The 14,454-nt window shown below is 40.1% G+C and overlaps 1 protein-coding gene across 1 annotated transcript; it reads right to left on the bottom strand.

Annotated features, from left to right (window-relative positions):
- Positions 1-10,452: 10,452 nt before the first annotated feature.
- On the bottom strand, positions 10,453-11,814 carry LOC148928685 (uncharacterized). Its single transcript, XM_089056750.1, has 2 exons — positions 10,918-11,814; positions 10,453-10,458 (listed from the first exon to the last, which is right to left on the bottom strand). Exons 1-2 carry the CDS (start codon positions 11,812-11,814, stop codon positions 10,453-10,455), a joined length of 903 nt encoding a protein of 300 aa, XP_088912876.1.
- Between the last annotated feature and the right edge of the window lie 2,640 nt (positions 11,815-14,454).

A 14,454-nucleotide genomic window follows, 5' to 3' on the forward strand; every position in this document is an offset into this window, starting at 1 on the left:
ATAACTTTAATTGTTCGTTTGGTACTTAATTTACCTAAGTAAATAACACATGTTATTTTTATAGCTCGAAAAAGCCCGTCTTGAAGTCTGTGTTTCACCTAGATTATTAACCCACAATTTTGATATGTTAACTAACAATTTTGGAAGTTGAACCTGTTGGGACTACCGCAGCGGAAGACACGGAAACCAAACAGGTCCTAGAACGGATCTATTTAAGTGATTATGCATTCAACTCCAGTTTCATGCAATATTCATAGATCTATAGATATAACATCAAATAAACACATAATCATGCATATTCGATGTAGATTCGATTGTTACCTCTTCTTGATCCATCATAGGATCGAAGTTGCTAGCTGCACCACCCGGAGATCCTTGGTTTATCGACCGTGAATCTTCCAACCTATTCCCTAGTCCTTGATTCTCCATCCGTGTGGGCGGATCTTAGATAATCAAAATAGTCTTGATGAGATCTAGGAGGAACACTACACCAAACTATCTATCTCGATTCAATTCTATGGATTAGAATGAACAAGACAAGATCAAACCAAAAACCCTAGCTCCCTTGTCACGACCACAACTCCCTAGTACTAGTGAGCGTAACTATATCGTGACTAAAAATAGTCTCATCGTTCATGGAATTAAACATAAGGGGAAAAATTCATCTCTAGGAAATAATTACGAAGGCGAACGAATGGGTACATAGTCAAAAGAGAATCAGAGTATCAAGATTCAAAATCATAAGTTTCTAGGACATAGTTCTACTGCAGCGGAAGAGTCCAAGACAGAATAGTATGTATGAAGACATACTACTTTGGGGCTACCTAACTACTTATTAATGATCATTTCCCAACACCTTCGCCTCCTCGTACACGTTCAACCTGCACATTAGAAAAGAAACATGCAGGGCTGAGTACTTGATATACTCAGTGGGCACATTGCCAAAAACATAGTTTTCGTAAAAGTTTTGTCAGCCAGTTGAGTGATCACGGGGTTTTAACTTAAAAGGCCCGAGTCACTAAAAGTACTTTTGTTTTGTAGTATTGATTGCGCAATCACGTAACATAGATACCATATCTGAAACGTATGTGAACCGGGAATGTGGCCACATTCCACGACGGTCACTGGACCGGCCAACTGAAAGCTAGCTCACGATCCCCATATGTGTACACTAGTCCGAGTAGGCTTTACTTCCCTACTGGGACCCGAATTCGATTAAACATAATTGGCATAGCCAAGCAGATAGGTAATCCATAAAACATAAAATGGCATGACAAAACATAAATAGCACAATTTTCACATAATCATGCTAAAAGGCAAGTTCACATTTTGAAAGAAATGCCCACCTCAAAAGCTATCTCTCTAGCGAAACAAACTCCTTGAGTTGAATTCACACGACGCGCGAAGACGTCCCTTTAGAAATCATAGAAATAATACTTAATTAGGCTTACTAAGCCACATGAACTCAACATGAATGCATCCTAATCATTTTATTCCCTTCTTTTACTTCCTTAACTCGCAAAAGTCTTTTAGCGCTAACTACTCGAGCGACTTAAATCATTTGGAGGTTTTAACAAAATTAAACAAGTGATTAACTAAAACCCATCAATTTCATTTATCATCGTGGAATTTAATTAGTGGCCCAACTTAGAGGAATTAATACACAAAGGTAGTCCATTTCTCTAATTGATTTCTTAGTACCTGTTTTTAATTAAAGAGGCCCAACATGCACTCCCTTAATTTAAATCCTCTGGCCCAAAGACAAATAAATAAAAAGAGGCCCAGACTTCTCCTAAATTCCATCGGTTCTTACTCTCTCTCTCTCTCCTTTCCATTTCACCAAATCGATTTGGGGGAAAAAGAAATCCCTAGACTCATCTCCCTCCTTCCTCTCGGTGAAGGCGCTGCTCCACCCGGGTTGCCGGAGCGACGCCGGCGTTTCCCCTCGGCGTCTCGCGTCGCTGCCCATCGCCGGATGAATCGCCGCTGCTGCTCACATCTCCGTCTGTGACATCCCTAACCCGAAACCTACATTATATTGCATATTATTATATTATATTGTCATGACATATTTTATTGTCATTTATACTACAAAGATATGAGTGTGTCATAGAGAATATATTTATGGTTATGATCGACTCACTATAATCGAATATATAGATAGCTCTTATTTACAGAAATCATTAAATGAATGTATAAATATATATATATTTTGTATTATAGTATAAATTAGTACATATATATATATATATTAGTTATGTAAATGTGTGTGCATGTGTACTATATATGTAGTACTAGTATTTATGTACGTACATATTTATGTATATTAAATAGAAAATGATATTGATCCTAAACTAATATAAATAAATAATAATAGTAGCATAGTTTGAAAAATATAAATGTGTTAGTATGTACGTGGTAGTAGTTAGCAGTGCCACTAATCTTGTTGGACAAGTGTAACAAAAGTATAATATACAGCATGCATGTTGCTTTAATATTTATAATTAATATAAGTAGCTTTAAGTTATTGTTTTTGAATAACCACCTTGCATGCTTATATATATGCGTAGAGTCAGTGAGCTTGAGGAAGGAAAAAAAAAGAAAAAGAAAAAGAAAAAGAAAACAGAAGAAAAATAGAGAGGGAGACGTGGATTGAAAAAACAAAATTTTATATAGTTATGAACTAAAATCAAATAGAATTGCACTATTTAGATTCAAGGATCGAGAAACTGATTAGGAGGCAGATTCAGAACTTGGTTAGCATGGCAGATTCAGAACTTGGTTAGATTTTCTGCCGTAATCAGGTGTGTATAAATCACACTTTTAATTTTACATATTTTATGTGGTTGATTGTCATATGTTAAATTGGAGTAAATATTTTAGTTATATGATGTGAGCCTGAAATGGTTATATGTTATTTGATATTGATGGTGGAATATGATGTGGTTTTGAAAGTACATGAATCATGTGATTAAAGAGGATCTGTGACGGTCTTACCCTGGATCTGAAAAAAAAAAAAACATAGAGAGACCTTCGGGTCATAGAGGGACCTATGAGTCCAATTACAGAGGGACCTTTGGGTCATAGAGGAATCCCGGGCAGATACCAGGCTTGATTTGTCACAGAATAATAAACTGAACAGAGTGGCATATGCATACGTATATGAAATTAATTTTAATATTTGCTGATTATTGTTTTATATATTGGTTAAAGAATATATTGATATCTGGGATGTGGAATTAAAGGTAATATTTATATACACTGAGTTGTGGCTCATATAAACCACTAATATTTTTCAGGAATAAGATATCAGTGAAATTATTCGTTGACGTGGGTCATAGGAACTCCACATGTTATCAGGGTCGGCGGCTGACGCATTTTGGCAACCTTCTCCTCCTCATCATATTTGCATCTACATAAATGTATAGTATATAGAGTGGTGAGAGGGTCCCACTAGGTTTAGAATGTTTGAAATATGTACTTGATAAATAGTGGTTATTTATTTTAAAATTTTAATTTATTTATAGTAAGTGCATAAGTCATAGGAGTTGGGGTGTGATAGTTTAGGTGGTATCAGAGCGGGGATAGAATCCCGCTGGGACATAGCATTCGTATATATCATATGATACATTTTGGTTATAAGTTTCATTTGCATTTGTATTATCATGAACATGTGTCACTGAGGAGAGAAGGGTCAGCCGCCCTGCATCATCAATTAATTATATAGTACATTTCATATATATGTTGCATCATATGGGGATTACCCAGGCTTTTAGAACAAAGAGTGCATGGATCAGTGATGAGGTAAAGAGGTAGAAAATTTAAAGAGCTCGAGTAGAAGTTGTTGATTTTATGGGACTAATCTGATTGAGGCAGGGATATAGTTAAAAGTGATAGAACCGGTGTTCAATCAGATGAGTTGTATGTCAGAAGAAGGTTTTGATTATAGGGTATCTCTTCTTTGAAGCAATACTTAATCTTGGTGGGAAACAGTCCCACAAGCTATGATACAACCTCTGGTATTCTGTTATTCAGTTCAGATGATTTTTCTAGAGAACTCAATGCTAAATATATGCAAAGAAGTGTATTGTGATAAGAAGCAGAGAAGGTTTTATGGTTGTTGATTATGAGCTGGCATTATTTCAATATACACGATTTTCTAGAGAAGGTGTTGCGAGTTAATTTAGTTGAGCTGCCAGCGGATATTGATTCTCTTATTCATACACAACTTTTGATATTATTATGGGTATAGATTGGTTTTCACTTCATCGAATCAAGGTAGCTTGTCAGAAATGGTAATATGATCATCGAGACGGGATCGAGTGATATTTTACGGTAAACAATATATTGTTCCAGGTTTTCTTATATTATCTAGATCGGCTTTTTGATTTATTGGAAGTGCAGATTTATCTGGGTTTTCACCTTATCAGGAGATATATTTCTCTATTGAGCACTGCATTTATTTTTATTTTTATTTATCAACCGTCTTTATTAGAGTTTCAAGAGTTGAAGAAACAGATACAGGAGTTGTCAGAGATATGTATGACTTAATGTTTTACCTTGAAGAGCACCAATATTATTTTTGAAGAATAAATATCTATTACCGAGAATAGAAGACTTATTTGATCAATTTCAAGGTATGCAACTGTTTTCGAGTACTGATTTTCGATCAAGATATCATCAGTTGAAGATAGCTAAAGAGAATATTGCAGAGACACCATTTTGAACTCAGTACGACCATTATGAGTTTTTCTTATGTCTTTCGAATCAACAAATGCACCTACAATTATTTATGGCATTGATGAACAAATTCTCTCAACTATTCCTGGATCCGTTAGTGATTATTTCTATTGACTTACTATTATATTCATGAAGTACAGATGAGCATGTTAATCACTTGCAGTCAGTATTACAAGTTCTGCGAGATAAACAGATTATTGCAAGGTTGAGTAAATGTGAGTTTTTGCTAGAACATGTGGTATTGTTGGGACACGTGGTGTCAGGTCATGGAATAGAAGTGGATCTACAAAAGATTGAACTGGATTTCAACTGGAAATATTTCTCGATTATTATTCAATTGATAATGAAGTTAGTACGACAAAATTCTTCTTTTATATGGAGTGAAGCATATCAAAAGAGTTTTAATGAGTGGAAGCATCGGTTGAATATGTCACCTATTTTGGTTATCTCAGCAGGTACAAGATATTATGTTATTTATAGTGATGCGCTGAAACATGGATTTGGTTATCTTTGACTTAATGGAAAGTTTATTGCTTATGCGTCGTAACAATCGCAAGTACAAGGAGTTTCTTATTCTATTCAAAATCTGTTATTAGCGACATTATTTTGCTTTGATGATTTGACATCATTATCCGTAGGAACGCTTATATGGTATTCTAGTATCTTATATATTGACAGAGATCTGCGATTTACTATCTCGGTCTTGATAAAGTCTTTTTGTGAGTTTCACCTCAGAAAGGAGTCATGCAATTTGAGCAAAAAGTTAAGTTGAGTCCTCATTATATTGAACCGTGAGATATTGTTGAATGAGTTGAACCATTGGCGTATAGGTTCACATTACCTCCAGAGTTGGCACAGATTCATAATATTTCTCTACGCCAGAAGGATTCGGCTTTATCGATCTAATTCTTCGCAAGAATTATCCACATCTGTTTACCGGTTAGCAATTTCATAGACTGCGTTAACTTAGCGAGAAATGAATTTTGCGGACAAAATTCTTAAAGTGGGGAAGAATTGTGACATCCCTAACCCGAAACCTACATTATATTGCATATTATCATATTATATTGTCATGACATATTTTATTGTCATTTATACTACAGAGATATGAGTGTGTCATAGAGAATATATTTATGGTTATGATCGACTCACTATAATCGAATATATAGATAGCTCTTATTTACGAAAATCATTAAATGAATGTATATATATATATATATATTTTGTATTATAGTATAAATTAGTACATATATATATATATTAGTTATGTAAATGTGTGTGCATGTGTACTATATATGTAGTACTAGTATTTATGTACGTACATATTTATGTATATTAAATAGAAAATGATATTGATCCTAAACTAATATAAATAAATAATAATAGTAGCATAGTTTGAAAAATATAAATATGTTAGTATGTACGTGGTAGTAGTTAGCAGTGCCACTAATCTTGTTGGACAAGTGTAACAAAAGTATAATATACAGCATGCATGTTGCTTTAATATTTATAATTAATATAAGTAGCTTTAAGTTATTGTTTTTGAATAACCGCCTTGCATGCTTATATATATGCGTAGAGTCAGTGAGCTTGAGGAAGGAAAAAAAAAAGAAAAATAAAAAGAAAAAGAAAACAGAAGAAAAATAGAGAGGGAGACGTGGATTGAAAAAACAAAATTTTATATAGTTATGCACTAAAATCAAATAGAATTGCACTATTTAGATTCAAGGATCGAGAAACTGATTAGGAGGCAGATTCAGAACTTGGTTAGCATGGCAGATTCAGAACTTGGTTAGATTTTCTGCCGTAATCAGGTGTGTATAAATCACACTTTTAATTTTACATATTTTATGTGGTTGATTGTCATATGTTAAATTGGAGTAAATATTTTAGTTATATGATGTGAGCCTGAAATGGTTATATGTTATTTGATATTGATGGTGGAATATGATGTGGTTTTGAAAGTACATGAATCATGTGATTAAAGAGGATCTGTGACGGTCTTACCCTGGATCTGAAAAAAAAAAAAAAAACATAGAGAGACCTTCGGGTCATAGAGGGACCTATGAGTCCAATTACAGAGGGACCTTCGGGTCAAATACAGAGGGACCTATGAGTCCAATTACAGAGGGACCTTTGGGTCATAGAGGAATCCCGGGCAGATACCAGGCTTGATTTGTCACAGAATAATAAACTGAACAGAGTGGCATATGCATACGTATATGAAATTAATTTTAATATTTGCTGATTATTGTTTTATATATTGGTTAAAGAATATATTGATATCTGGGATGTGGAATTAAAGGTAATATTTATATACACTGAGTTGTGGCTCATATAAACCACTAATATTTTTCAGGAATAAGATATCAGTGAGATTATTCGTTGACGTGGGTCATAGGAACTCCACATGTTATCAGGGTCGGCGGCTGACGCATTTTGGCAACCTTCTCCTCCTCATCATATTTGCATCTACATAAATGTATAGTATATAGAGTGGTGAGAGGGTCCCACTAGGTTTAGAATGTTTGAAATATGTACTTGATAAATAGTGGTTATTTATTTTAAAATTTTAATTTATTTATAGTAAGTGCATAAGTCATAGGAGTTGGGGTGTGACACCGTCACTTCCCACGGTGGCTCTGCACGGTCGGTTTCACCGCCGCCGTCGCGCCTTACTGGAGCTCGGCGGATCTGTGGCGTCAGGACAGAGGAGGCATTGCCTCCGTGACTCCCTCTACCATTACTCTCGTTCGATCCCCAGCCGAACCATCTCCACAGCCTTCATCTCCGGCTAGGGATGATCGGCATCATCGGGATCTGTCTCTCCCTCCGTCTTGCCGCGACGCGGCTGTTGTCCGAGAGCTTGGAAGCTGCTCGTCGCGGCCTCCCGTTGCCGTCGCCGACGCTGCTCAGTCTGCTTCTCAGACCAGCGCCGACGCTACCGTGCTTCGCATCCCTCCGTCGTCGTCCAGATCGGGCAGCCCAATACAAATTTTTTTTTTAAAAGCTAAGTCCTTTATACAACTTCTTTTAATTTGTTTGGCAGTAGCTTATGTTTTGGGATGAAGTCTTGTATAAGCTAATGTTGTGGGAATCTATTGAGCTCTATGTTCTCTAAGTTCTTGGCTAAACTGTGTTGTTCTACAATGATGCAAGAGGGACTTGTTGAGGGGGGGTTACCTCTCGAAATTGACAGTAGCTTGAATCTCTAGTTTCCAAAATTTTCAAAGTTTACACCTTCTCCGAAGCTCCTAGTTTCAGTGTGAGGGAAAAGGTGTGAGCTTGAGTTGAGCAAAGAAATGCTTGTGGGAAGAAGAAAAGAAAAAAAAAAAAAAAGTTACCTAGGGGTGTAGGAGCCGTCTGCAAGAGCTCTTCTCCTCACTCACAACTCTCTATTGTGGCTGAAAATTTTATGTGGAATTATGTTGTTGAAAAGTGGAGAGGGAAAGTGAGAGGGGCTGCTTTTATAAGCCTCAAACCTTGGCTTCTTGTAGCAGATTCTTGGGCAATGGAGCTCCTATTTTTGGCTACAATTTTAGTTCCCTTTTAAGCTTTATGATTAGGCTTCCATGACTACTTTGGTGTAACTTATGAGGCTTCCTTCTTGGCTGCTCCAAAACGTCTATATGGGTCAAACTTGGGCTGCCCCTTTTTCAAGATCCTTACTCTTTTTATCTTACCACATTAACCTATGAATTTCTGGACTTGTACTTATTCTATTTTTGGTGGTACCTTGGCAGGTTGATGTGGAGGTTCTCTTTTGGCACCTCTCTGGTCTCCAAGACCGAGAAAGATGTGAGAGGGGAAGAAGGTTTACTTATCATTTTTTTTTTTTTTGTCTCTTATCCCCTTTGATTAATCCTTCATTCTAGGTTAGAGATAGATGAAAGTTGTACTCCCATTTCCATGTAATACTAGGTATTGGAGTTGTTAAAGAAGTGTATAGTATTCTTTATTTTAGTATTCTTCAATTAAGCATCATGATCATGATGTGGAAATGGTCATGCATAGTTGAATCTGCCTATATGTTTACTCCCAAGTATAAATATATATATATATATATATATATATATTCATTATTCATTTACTTTCATACTTTACAAATTCTTTATCATTCCTTTAATAGAAGTTCCCCTCTTTTGATTTCTCCATTTTGAAATTGTTCAAGCCCTTTATTTATGAAACAAAATACTTAGCATTCAAAGGTCGAGATTACAACGAGAGTTCTATGAGTACACAACTTCCAAAAGAAGCTAATTAAGTTAAAAGTTTCCGATTTATCTTGAAATGAAAGAATGAAATTCCGGGGCGTCACATCCCTATTACTTGGAGGCTCGAAAATCGAGACAAAATGAGGGGATGTTAAGATCACCAGTCAGTATATCTGCTTGTCAAGATCACCCAATCCTAGGCCAAACACTAGGTTCACTCAGTCACTCACTCCTCACAGGGGATGTTAGGACTGTTTTCTCTCAATGCTAAACCACAGATGTTTCGGACTCAGATCTCACATGCACCTCCCGAAGGTCTTTAAGGCTTGTAATGGGGCTAGTGGCTTGTAGCGTTTGGGGTAGTTGTTCCTAAGGCTCTAAGGTTCAAAAACTAACTTTTTATTTTGATGAGGGAGAACTGTGTGCATTCGGGCTTCTGGCTAGGGCTTCTTCTTCGGCCGGACAATTTCTGACATTGGCCTCCAACTGGTCAGTAGCTTCCTTGTGGCTTCGCCACCCTTATTCCTTCTTCCTCCTTCGTCTTTTTGTGGTCAAGTATCTGCGACCATTTCTTCAATTTTCTTCTTTGTGGCTTTGCCACCCTTATTCCTTCTTTATTTTTTTTTTTGGATCTGGAAATTCCAGATCGATTTTCTCCTTCTTTCTTTTCTTCAGCTGGTTCTTTTTGTATGTCCTCCTGGGCAGTTGCCTCCTTGCCTTATGCCTTGCACGCACATAGTTCCAGTGGCTGATGGGTTATTTCGGGGTATAAGTCAGGCTAGAAAGTAGGGTTCTAAAGGTAGGGATTTTTTTTTTTTTTTTTTTTTCGAGGGGGTTTCCTACTGCCTTCAGGGTTTGCTACACGCGGTCACTTTGCCCTAGACATCATGTGGTAGCCTCTTTTTTTTTTTTTAGTATTTAGTGGAAAGTGGTTCCACCTTAGGCCTTTAACTCACCTTTTAAGAGGGCTTTCGTGTCTGACCTAAGGGTTGGGTTTTTCCTTCATACTCGCATCATCTATACTGACTAGGGGTTACTGGAGGGGGTGGTTTCCGTTTTCCGGCATGTCTTATCTCCCTCAATTCCCCTCACCGTCAGTTCGAGGCAGTTGAGTTTTAAGCCCATTCATAAAACATAACACATAATTCCTAGATCTAACAAACCCTAAAAAGAAACTAACATGCACTGACTCAATAACACATATATACATGTCATACTGGCCATTAGCTCCCCCCTCTTACTTCACAAGTGTCTGCCCCAGATACGGGCTGTGAAGTGAAAAGTGGGAATGGCTAGTATAACGGACACACACTTATAACAAACACATATTATATCTAAAAACTTCTCACACTTAGACTATACAATAGGCTAAGTGGGAGAGTTTCAGATATAAACATAGATGTATAAAACAGAACAAAATATTTTACAAACATGATATATAAACATATAAACTCCTCACACTTAGACTACGCAGTAGGCTAAGTGTGAGGTAACATGCTCACGACTAAACACAAAGGAAAACATAATAACCTATGCACCAAAGAAAAACATAATAACATAATAAAAGAAACACTAAAAAAAATTAAAAAGAAAAACTAACTGGTCAGTAGGGGTGGTTCGATCAGATGTTCCTCCTGCTCCTTCTTGGGGCAGGGTTCTGTGCAGGTTGGTCCGTTGGTTCTTCCTCAGCAGGTCCGGGTTGGTTGTCATCGTCCTCCTCTTGCTCATCACTTTCTTCTTCCTCAGGTCCGGTGGTTCCACCATCTTGTCCTCCATGTCCGCTTGGTCCAGCTTCATTGCTTGCTTTTCCTCCTGCCAACTCCTTTAGTACGCTCTCCATTAGGGCTGTCAATTTCTCCATCTCCGCCCGCGATTGTCTGTTCTCCTCAGCCAGCTCAGCCACTGCCCGCTCCAGATTCTCTTGCCTCAGCCTCTGCGCTTGGTCGATCGGGGCAGCTTGCACCTCCTGGCCTTGTTGTGCCCTTCCCCCAGGGGCTTCTCCCATTGGGTAGAACTGGGGTACTCCTTCTCTATAATATACCAAGTTGGTGCGGACAAAGAAGGGTACATCAAATAGGCCAGGAGCGTCGACCATGTACATTGGAGACAAGTCCTCTGCCTCCGTTATGATTATGTTGTTGCGCACAAAGGCTCCCAAGATGTTGCAGAGAGACAAGTTTCTGGCTGGGTAGGTGGCTATTAGATGGCATTGGTAGGCTGTCCAAAATCCCAAGTGTAGTTTTCGTCCACGCTTAGCACACCACACTAGGTACAATTCTGTCATGGACGTTCTGGCGGCTGAGTTACTCTGCCCCAGCAGGTTGTAGCCTAAGTAGAGCTGCACCAACCGTAGCATGGAATTGTTGAAGTGGGTGGATCTGGATTTTGTGGAGGCGAACTGGCCAGCATTGGGGTGGGTTAACTCCTCCCAGGCTTCCTGGGGCTCAAATTCTATATGACGCCTCGGTACCCCCCTCTCACGGCTTCTCCAGTCCGGCCCTATAGCCTCCTCCAGGCTACACATTCCCAATCTGACAGTCCACTCTATCAAACTCATTGACAGTTCACCACCGAATATCCTAAAGGAGATTGACACCTCGTCTAGGTCTGTGGTTACTTGGAACCTAAACGTGGTGAAGAACTCCTTCGCTAATCTCACAGATATCTCTGGGTCCCTATTCTCTAGCAGCCATTCAAAACCCAATGCTTCTATACTAGCCAGGAAGGAATCACGAACAGACAACTCATCCAAAGAGGGTATATGGAGTACCTTTCCGCATTTGACTTGCTTGCTACTGTCATCCTTGTCATCAAATGCATCTTGAAGCTTTTTGGTATCGTAGTGCTTCATGTCCTCCATAAGCTCATCAGTGAGCGTTACCCTCCACCGCCGGTATACAATCCTCTCTACCGGAGGGTGGACTAGTTCAAGATGGTTGTCTGGGAGCTGCTGCTCGTGATAGTCTTCTTCTTCCAGAGAGATATCACTCTCTGAGTCAGAATCCTCGCTGGAAGTGTAGTCTGTGTCACTTGATCTCTCTTTCTCTTCCGGCTCTCTGATCACTATGCTTGCATTGGCAGTGCGCTGCTTCTTCATGACTTGCTTTTTCTTGACAGGGGCTTTCCCCTTCCTCTTCCTTTCCTGAATGTACTTAGTCTCTTCAACATCCATTGCCTCTGCTTCCTCGTCGGCTTGTGTTGAAGTGTCCTCCTGGGTGGTAGGCTCGGCCACCATGTGGGTACTAGTATCACTTCATGCTGCCTCCTCCCGACCTACCGACTTTGATGCGAGGTCCAGACCCTCAGCCACCTTGTCAGTGTTCTCCTCCTGGTCAGTCGGCGTTGCTGATACTGTCCCTGTTGCCAATTGGGTGTCCTCCTGGCTAGCATTCGAGGGCTCCTCCCCAGGTTTTGTAGGAGTAGTCTTCTCGTCATCACTCGAAACCTCCACTGCATCTGCTGCGGTGTTTGCTCCTGCCTTGTTGGACGTCCACTTTCCCAAACATCTCTGTGACACTCTTTGGGGTTTCTGCCTTCCGCCTCGGGGTCGTTTTTCAACACTAGCCTCCTCTTTACTGGCTTGGGTTTAGTCACCACTGAGGCTTCCTCTTGAGGTGTTTCTGGGTCTTGTCTCTCCTCTTCAAGTTGTTCGGCTCTTTCCGGTTGTTCGTCTGTCTTCTCCTCCACTGACTGGTGGGCTACCTCTTCCGACCTTTCCGCTTTCTTTGTTGCTTCCTCATTCCCTACTGCCTGGGATGCGAGGTCCAGTACCTCAGCCACCCCTTCAGGGTTTACCACGATCCTATCCCCTTTGCCTAAAACCGCTTGAAATTCTTCCTCTGTCATTATCCCTTGCTTCCTGGCCGTCTCGTTCAGATCTATCTCCTCCTCCGCTACATCGATTTTTTTCTCAGTGGCCCTAATCTCCTCTGCTTCACCTTTCTCGCTCTCGCTTGCTCCCTCTCCACTCTTCTTGTCTTCTGTTTCTCCCCAGTTGGGATCTTGATAGGCGGAAAGAGGGCTGACGTCCAGCGGCTCTGTTTGGTGTGTGAGAGAAGGGTGGGAGGGTTCTGCTTGTGCAGCAATTGTTGGGGAAATATTTTCGGACGTCGGAATTAAGGTTTTTGGGGTGGTGGTGGGTGGATTTTCTGTGGTTATGGTTGGGGTAGGGTTTGATGTCGCCGGCACTCCTCCGGTTAAGCCAAATCCGGCTAGGGTTGCTGCCCAGTCTCTGTTGGGGTCCTGTTGGCTTAGAAACGCCGCCAGTGCGTCTAAAGGAACCATTGCCGGAATTTGTGTCGTCGGCGGTGGTTGTGCTCGTTGTGGGCTTGGCGGCCTTGATTCGGCTGCTGTCTGGGGTTCAGACGAGGCCCCGCCGGCGGTATATGCTCGGTTGACGGTTGCCTTCTTCTTTGCCATGGCTGTGCCGGTGGTGGTTTTCGGAGTGGGGGTTGCGGTTGTGGAAAAGAGAGTGCAGGTGAGAGTTTGTAAAGTGAAGGGAAGTAGGCGGTGGGGTATTTTATAGGGTGGTGGGCAGTTGACGGTTTTGACCGGTTGCAGTCGGTCGTCCGGTTGAGACGCTTCGTGTGGAGGCGGTTGTGTTTGCTGGCAGCTGATTGGACGTTGCATGTCACGTCCTTGCTTCACGCGCCTCCCAGCCTCTGCACCCACCTGCAAAGCTGCACAAACCCAAATTCAAACTTTACTCAACTCCCTCTTCTCAATTAGCTAGAAATAGAAAAGGTAAATAAAAGGTTCTTTAATATAATTCAGAGTTTCACCTAAGTGGCATTCTCGTGGTCAGTACAAACTCCGAATTAATATTTAAGATCCGAAAAAATCTTTTTGTTGTTTTTTTTCTTTCTTGACTTAAATTAAAATAACAATTATTTACAATATTTACATCCTTACTAAGGGTATTTGAAGTTTTACCCGGTCAGTAAGTACAATACTATGCTGCTGACCAAGTGAAACTTCAAATCCCTTTCCTACTGGTCATTTAGATGCTCTTAAAGTGTAGTGGAATTTCTTCCACTACACACACCTCTTCATTTTCCCTATATATTTTCAATCTATGTCCATTAACGACAAAAGGTTCGGAGTTAGGGATACTCCCTGAAATCTCGACCGCTCCATTAGCACGTAATGCAGTGATAATATAAGGTCCTGCCCATTTTGATTTGAGCTTCCCAGGCATCAGCTTCAATCTTGACTGGAAGAGTAGTACTTTCTGGCCAACTTGGAGATCCTTGGTTCTCAGATTTTTGTCGTGCCACATCTTTGTTTTCTCCTTGTACCACATGGCTGAGTCGAATGACTCCAATCTGAGCTCTTCCAGCTCCTGTAGTTGTAGCTTCCTTTCCTCTTCACAGGCCTTAGCATCCACATTAACCTGTTGTACTGCCCAGTATGCTCGGTGCTCAATTCCCACTGGCAAGTGACACATCTTCCCAAAGACGATGCGGTAGGGGGACATCCCTATAGGAGTTTTGTATGCTGT

This window comes from Salvia hispanica, chromosome 4, assembly GCF_029641045.1.
Source record: "Salvia hispanica isolate PSC_SH4W2 chromosome 4, Shi_PSC_v1, whole genome shotgun sequence".
NCBI classification, from domain to species: domain Eukaryota; kingdom Viridiplantae; phylum Streptophyta; class Magnoliopsida; order Lamiales; family Lamiaceae; genus Salvia; species Salvia hispanica.

Excerpts from the sequence above, each read along its gene's own strand:
- LOC148928685 (XM_089056750.1), bottom strand. The coding sequence starts at position 11,814 with ATGGAGGACATGAAGCACTACGATACCAAAAAGCTTCAAGATGCATTT.